General features: G+C 38.0%; 1 protein-coding gene across 1 annotated transcript; it reads left to right on the top strand.

Annotated features, from left to right (window-relative positions):
- The first annotated feature begins 1,184 nt into the window (after window positions 1–1,184).
- On the top strand, window positions 1,185–2,634 carry twist1b (twist family bHLH transcription factor 1b). The gene is made up of 2 exons (XM_084336090.1): window positions 1,185–1,843; window positions 2,134–2,634. The coding sequence occupies exon 1, from the start codon at window positions 1,305–1,307 to the stop codon at window positions 1,812–1,814; it is 510 nt and encodes a 169-aa protein (XP_084192216.1). The 5' UTR covers window positions 1,185–1,304; the 3' UTR covers window positions 1,815–1,843; window positions 2,134–2,634.
- Window positions 2,635–8,363: the final 5,729 nt, after the last annotated feature.

Genomic DNA, 8,363 nt, shown 5'->3' with positions numbered 1-8,363 from the left:
TGACCCCTGAACCCGCCTGCCCTCCTGTTTCCTGCTGCCGATGCCGCTCCTGTGGACCACAGCCAACCTCAACCTAAACAAGGTAATCCCTCTACCAAACAATATGGATATTGTATCACCCACATCCTGGTAAATACCACCGTTGGCCAATACAGGGAGGCTCTTCATTCCTCTTTAAATTGCAAGTATATCGGCGATGAGTGATCACTTTTTATTTGTATTGCATTGTCCCATGGAATGGATAAGCATGCAAACCAGCAATTCATTCTTTTGTGGTAAAGATGTACTAGAAATGTGCCCTCTTGTGGGGAATATAACCATAGCATGTTGCAAGTCTTTGCAGAAGAAAGTCCAACTCATGCAGAGTTGGCTGCATGTCGAAAAATGCATTGCAATTACATTTGCCTACATACATGTCATTTGATCGTAGTTTGATTAAGGCTCAATTAAAACGTATGTATAGCACCGTTATTCATTTACCATAATGAACAAGGCTATACTAAGGGAAAGAAATGAACCAATTCTAAGGCAAGGATTACATAATAAATTACTAAATATCTGAATCTCAATTGATAGATTAGACTGTATTATGGGTGAACGACAAAGACGTATAGTCATCTTCTTGCAATTGTCTTGAATTTCGATTGCTTGGATAGAATGACGCACCTTTTACGCACCTTTTACGCACGACTTGTACATTAAATGATGTATACAGATTAAATATTGGCGATGATTTTATAATATATGCTATCTTTTTGGTTTAAATTCCATGGAATCCATGCATACAACCTGGCCTATAAATTGGCAGTTGCTTTTAAACGGACTTATCGATTCACAGTTGGCTTTAGTAAAATTGTCTTCATCAAATATCTGAAACACGAATAACACTGACTTCATGTTGCGTTATGTTGAAAATAAAATAAAAGGCATCAAATTGGCTTATTGAATGACAATAGGCGAACGCTACGTACAGATTACAAAGCGGTATCCTTTTTCCAACACTGTCTCCCACTTTGTTTTCAGGACGCTATACGGGGAGAGTTTGTGTGATAGTTCCTTGGCTGCGCCCACCCCTCCTTTCGCGTAATTCATTTTGTTGGCCAATCCTCTAGCTCTCCAAAATCCGTGCGCCATGCAGGCTATAAGAACTCCCTAAGTTTCCCAAGTATCAGAAAATACTTGTTGTCTCTGCGCCTCATCTATGGATCCTCTGGCGTCTCCAAAGAAGACAGAGAGGGAATTATCCGTTAACTCCATGAAAGGGGGGCGTTTTGGACATTTTGGTCGCGGGCTAACCGAGGGTGATGTCTGAAGAAAACCTCGGGGAAGAGTCGGGCAGTTCCCCAGTGTCTCCAGTGGACAGTCTAAGCAACAGCGAGGGAGAGGTGGATAGGCAACCAAAACGATGTGGGAGGAAGAGGAGATCGAGCAGCAGGAAAAACGGGGAGGATTCAGATAGCCCGACCCATGGGAAAAGGGGGAAAAAGTCCAGCAGCAGCAGCCCCCAGTCTTTCGAAGACCTCCAGACGCAGCGAGTCATGGCTAATGTGCGGGAGCGACAGAGGACTCAGTCACTGAACGAGGCGTTCTCGTCGCTGCGGAAGATTATTCCCACTTTGCCCTCAGACAAACTAAGCAAAATACAGACACTCAAACTCGCTGCCAGGTACATCGACTTCCTCTGCCAGGTACTGCAGAGCGATGAGCTGGACTCAAAGATGGCAAGTTGCAGTTATGTGGCACATGAAAGATTAAGCTATGCGTTCTCTGTATGGAGGATGGAGGGCGCGTGGTCCATGTCAGCATCTCACTAGCATCTGGAGAGCTGTAAACCCAAAAAATGGTATGCCTTGTTTTCCAACTCATTGTCATTTTCATTTGAGGCCCAACATCTGCCAAATTTAGGCCTAATAGTAAAAAAAAAAAAAAAATTGCAACAATTCATCATTGGCTTTATCGGACCTTTACCCCCTCAACTGGCCTAACATTAAGTATAACGGACTCCACCGATCTGAACTGTAATGATTTAACTCAATAATCTCCAACTCAAAGCATGCTTTGGGTGTTTTTTTGTGTTGGCTGCGTGTGCACCTTTCATTTCTAAATGTCTTTAATACGTTGTCTTATCAACAGGTGACTGCTGATTCTGCTTATTGACGGGGTAAATCTGGAGTGCAATGCTGGATACATGGGATCATACTATTTAAACCAAAGAGGACACAGGGCGTGGAGCCGGGGACCTTTTTGTGTGCAAAGGCCCGATGGGTATATACTTGCAGTCGAGCATCAGCCCACCACACTATCATTCTGGTGTGTTTTTTTTTTATTGTTGACGACGAATGTTGGGAAATGTATTGTTTTGTATGCCTTTTTTGGACTTATTTCTGTGGAGGTCAAAGTGCATCGAAGCAGTTGTCTCAGTTTTTGTGTGAGACTGTCAAATGGATGGTCGACCTCATAATACTATGACTTGTGGATCGAACCTGTGCAAAATTGTTTTCAGAATACAATTATTTATTTATTGGTGAAACGTGTTATATTGAGGAATAGATCCTGTGTTTTGAAATACATTCCTATTTTTATGACCTTTGTGTAAATATGTGTATATTGTTCGCATTAAACATGTTTATGAAATTATTTGCTTTTCGTTTAATTTCTTACCACTTTTAAATTCTGATGACACGCAATCACAGGTAGCCAACTTGAATAACCGAATATAGCAGTATTGATTGATTGATTGATTGAAAAGTTTATTAACAGATTGCAGAATGGGTACAGTACAGTACAGCTCAATACATACAATTGTTAAGGGGATGCAGACCAGAGAAAGACGTTCGTCTTGTTTACATCAGGGTCCCCCATTTTCATTTCATCATAGTACAAAAGAAGTTGGCACATTTTCCGTTGAAACATTCGACTGGAATTATAGGTTGAATTTATGTGAATACAAATGTGAATTGTTGACATGCCCTTGACGTAGCCTATATAGTTATACCACATTATATCCACAAGTGGGCCAATGGTTCCTCGTCACATTTTATGACAACAATTTTCACTGGGGATAAGAATCGAGACCGGCCCACACTTGGGAAAACAATTACAGTTGTTCTTGGCTTGCCTTAGCATGCTTCACCTTTCACAATAGTCTATTGAAATGATCTATTTGTTATTTATTGATAAGACACACGTTTTAATTATATATTAAACGTTATACATTCAAGTTTTAGTAAAATGCTCATTGTCTCATTTAAAAAAATACAATTGTATTCCAAGTTTACCAACATTGCAAAAGTAAGTTTTCTTTTTTTAAACAACAACTGCATATCTCTTGAAACCGCATACAATTATAACCTCTGTCAACGACAAATAAATGCCACGTTATGCCTGTTTTTGCTGGCGGGGTATACCTGTCTTTACATTGGATCAAGTATTGCAAATGAAAGTAAGAATTAGTGATGTCAGTTTATTTAACCATTATAGGCTTACAGGATATATACCCTCAGTGAAATTCGTACAAATGAGGGGAAATAATAGTATATCTAATGTTTCTGTGGGCGAGTCCTCTGCTAATTGCTGAGTTTAGCAACTGAAGCATAGTAATGTTTAAATACTTTTGTTCTGGATATAATTGGCTATCGTGACGAGAAGTCAATTTCAAAAACGAAAAGTGAGGAGAGGGGGGGGGGGTTCTCTATTTTATGAACCCTTCTCGCCAATCGCATTGCTGTGGACGCCATGCACACGCTTTATGTAGCCTGGTGGTAGCCTATTAATGAATCAAGTAAACATCAATCAAAACACAAGTATCGTGTCGGTTTGCTTGTTAAGGTCTATTGACAAGAGGCCTCGCACTTTTTAGTATTTAGAATTTCTATCTGATCAACAAATGATCGTCAGACCATTATGAATTGAAAATGGGGGACCCTGATGTAAACGAGACGAAAGTCTTTCTCTGGTCTGCATCCCCTTAACAATTGTGTGTATTGAGCCGTACTGTATTGTACCCATTCTGCTATCTGTTAATAAAGTTTTCAATCAATCAATCAATCAATCAGACAAGTGAGTCGACCTATAATAATAACACCGATGCAATGATAGCCTAAACTTCAAGTTTCAAGTGTTGCTTTATTTGTCACATATACAGTGAAATGCATGGTTCTGTATGAGCCCCCTGACTGATATTGTGCTTCATACAGTAAACAAGTTAAAAGAATAAAGACCAAACACTGTACAATTTATAAAGTTCGAACTAAAGTACAAAATAAAGTACAGAATGCAAACAATGAAGTACAAAATGCTAACTTTTTAAAATGCTAAAATTAGGTATAGCCTATATAGGATGTAGTGCAAATCTTCATACAATTGTTGGTGTTGTGCTTGTGCTCCTGCAGACCTGGGAACGTATTTGTGACTTTTGATCCCTCCTGAACTCGTTTGAATCAAAGCACGTGCCCGTTTGAAGGTGTGTAATTGGCTCGTGAGGCATGTATGGAATTCCCAGATGTCTATGAAATGTAAGGAGCCTTGGTAGACCATGCAAGGTGGGCTAGTATTAATGGTCTCTCTCTCTTGTATACATAGGCTATTTTCAAGAGAGCTTAGTTTCCACTATGGAAACTGTTCAACAAATATACAATATAGAACTAAAGATTAAGCACAATCCTTCGCGACTTTGAGCTAATGTGTATAATCCACAGGTCCGGTCCCCCGTCCCTCACTAGTGAAAACTGTATAGCCTCCACATTACAAAATGATTAGATTTTTGCTTTTTAAGTCACCAATCTTCTGTTCAACTCTGTTATGCAACGCAACACAATAGTCTTAAAATAAGTTTCCTTTTTTTTCTAAAGAGAGGAGTTGGCAACTGACACGATGCAGAGGCACAAGAATGAAACCTATTTAGAACAGATGTTAGTATTTTTTAAAAGTCACGTGAAGTGAACAGATGTTCAGACGGTGCAGAGGCTCGCCTTCCAGAGCACTGCTCGGCAGAGAGCAGGCTACTTTCAGAGAGACGGGCATTATTATTATGGCCGTATATACTCAGCAACTGTTAATTAAATGACAAGATCAAATTGGATAAAAAAAAAAAAAACAAGGCCGCCCGCCGCCGTCACCTGCGATGGAATATAGGAATCAAACATCGGTTGAAATGGGTTTTCATTGCACAGTTAAAGGTAAGAACGCTAGTAAGTCATCGCCTATTGGGCTCATACAGGAAAAGACTATGAGTTGATGTGATGTTTATTTGATATGCCTACAATCAGCCCAGAGCTACTAACGGTCTAGCTCTATTGTCTTCAGACTGTGTGTGTGTGTGTGTGTGTGTGTGTGTGTGTGTGTGTGTGTGTGTGTGTGTGTGTGTGTGTGTGTGTGTGTGTGTGTGTGTGTGCGTGCGTGCGTGTGTGTGTGCGTGCGTGTACGTGTGTTTGTGTGTGTAGAAGTTATAGCTATGCCTATACCATTAATACTAATATAGCATCATGTAGCATGAAAGAAAATCAAGTCAATTGGCATATTTTACTTCTCCTCTCTTTCTTTATAATCTGACTGTTTCCAATAATAATGATAATAATGATAATAATAATAATAATAATAATAATAATAATAATAATAATAATAATAATAATAATAATAATAATAATAATAATAATAATAATAATAATAATAATAATAATAATAATAATAATAATAATAATAATAATAATAATAATAATAATAATAATAATAATAATAATAATAATAATAATGATAATAATATAACAATAATAAAAATAACTAACGATAACGATGATATAATAATGATCATCATAATAATAATACTAGCTTAATTATATATAATTTCCCCCCATTCACATCTATGATTATGTTAGGGTTTTCTTTAATTTTGTATTTTCTTATTTTCTTTTAGAAGAGTGATTGTTGACAATAATGTAAGATAGCATTTTATTTATTTATTTATGTATTTTATTGTATTAATTGTTATTGTTATTATTATATACAGTGTTTTGTTTATAATATTATTATTATTATTATTATTATTATTATTATTATTATTATTATTATTATTATTATTATTATTATTATTATTATTATTATTATTATTATTATTATTATTATTATTATTATTATTATTATTATTATTATTATTATTATTATTATTATTATTATTATTATTATTATTATTATTATTATTATTATTATTATTATCACTGTGCATCTTTCAATTTGTCAAGACATTTATGAATGGTCTTTGCATGGACGTTGTACATTAACAGGTAGGCCTGTGCGGGTCAACTTGACAGAAAACTCTCGACGTTTAGCAGTTCTGTTCATTTCTCATTAAAAAATGTCTCCAACTGCACTGTCAATTTATCTAGGAAATTGAAAAGAAATCCCGAAATCCCGAATTCAGCATTGATTTAATGATTTCTATGATCAATTATTTCAACAAGTAGGCTATGATTTAGTATACATGCTCTAACATCATATTAGACAGCTTCCCTGTGTTCTCATAATAATGTGCAATCACTCCACCATTTCCATTGTCTTGATTTAGGCAGTTGCAAGTTGACAACAGGTGTATTTAACGATGAGGTTTGTTGTTGTTAGTTAGCCTACGGATTAAATTAAACAAATACAAATATTGACACTAATATGAGTTAATGTTGTCGCATATGGTACATACATTTCAGGTGACTGTATATTTACTGTATATATAAACCAATAGGGGAGAAGCAGGTGCAGTTTGCTGCTGTCGAGACCCGTATGGAACCATTCTCAGACTTTATGAGAGAAATCAAAAGACACCATCATACATATAAGAAATCACAGAGTTTTTTTGTGTTAGGCCTGGTACAAGCGTTTCTACATTTCCAATGAATGCCAACACTCAAACACAAAAGTAGGCTGGTTGAGGAAATGATCAAAGTACAGTATACTGCACTCCAGGCAAAATACAAGACGATGCTAAACAGAAACAGTCTCTTCACCACATGCTCCCTGCATCTGGAGTCTGCTGATTGTTTGAATATACATTTAACGAATAATTCAAAAGCCCCTTTCAGTCGAGAGGGCAGTTTATTTAATACATATGTGGAAAAGTAAGAGTCTTCTATAAAAAAAAAGAAAAACAAAGAACTGGATCCCCTGTGTACCACCTCAGTCATTCGAGTTGATCTCCCGATTCCTCGTGATTGATCTTTGCTCCTGCGACTGCTGTGATTGATTAAAGGTGATGTGTCATCGAGGTATACGTGGATTTTTGCGAAACACCTTTTTGTTAACCCTTCCACTGCCGCACTACCAAAACGGTTAACCCTTTCACTGCGACAATACACAGAAGGTTAACCCTTTCACTGCCACATACAACCGTCAGTTGTGTGATAGTAAAGTGTTAACCTTCTGTCGTGTGGCAGTGAAAGGGTTAAGATGCATCACCTTTGGGCTGCCCTGTGAGTGTTATGGTATACAGTGGTGTCAACCTCAGCCTGTGAGAGAAAGGCAGAAACCGAGCTGAAAGGCAGAGGACGTCAGAAAGCTAATGGTTACTGTATCTTCCAGCAGAATAGTAAAGCCTCCACCCAGCTTAACACTGCTGTATGGGTTACCATGAGGGGGAGAGCGGCTGTACGGTGTGATCCGTTAGGCTGTACTGTTGTAAAGAGTGACTGCCCGGGGTGGGGTGTGCTACTTGTGATGAAAAGGCCATTGGTTCTGGTATCAAGTGATGAAGAACAGTGTCAGAGAATGCAAGATGGAATTTCACATTTCCTCCCCCTAATGCTTTCACTTCAGGCCACAAGGCAACATGGCAACCGTCATCGCTATACCATATATGTACCACTTTTCACCCTTTCAGAACTCACAGGGGAGATAAGACATTGATTTAAGGCGGAGGTGCCTCATCGGTTGATATTTGTGATTTCTAATAGTGGAGCTGAAGACTGACAAAAAGATCAATTTCTTATGATACTGTAAATTAATACGTTTTGTTTTTTTTAGTTTTTGTTCTGCTAACTCAAAGTGAGCTCCCTCCTTACACCCTGCTAGTGTTATGTCTGTCATCTTTGATAGTCCAGTCCCAACAGAACCGTTCCAAAACTATAAACGAGCGGACAGACATTCTGGTCTGTGTGGTTTCTGGAGGTGTGGACAGGAATAGCAACCTCTCCTCTGTACCCACTCCACTCCAACCCACACATCAGACCGAAACAAAAGATGGAAGAAAAGAGAGTTCAGTACGGAGAGGGAATATTTTGCCTTGATGTCTGGTGGCATTACAGATTCTACCTTTAAGGTTGTGTGTGTGCGTGTGTGTGTGTGTGTGTGTGTGTGTGTGTGTGTGTGTGTGTGTGTGTGTG

Source organism: Notolepis coatsorum, assembly GCF_963971535.1.
Source record: "Notolepis coatsorum genome assembly, chromosome: 19".
In the NCBI taxonomy this organism is placed as follows: domain Eukaryota; kingdom Metazoa; phylum Chordata; class Actinopteri; order Aulopiformes; family Paralepididae; genus Notolepis; species Notolepis coatsorum.
Note: the sequence above shows the minus strand (reverse complement) of the source record. Positions and strands in the feature narration are given on the sequence as shown.

Bases quoted from the DNA above. Each gene is read 5' to 3' on its own strand.
- twist1b (XM_084336090.1), top strand. From the start codon at position 1,305: ATGTCTGAAGAAAACCTCGGGGAAGAGTCGGGCAGTTCCCCAGTGTCT.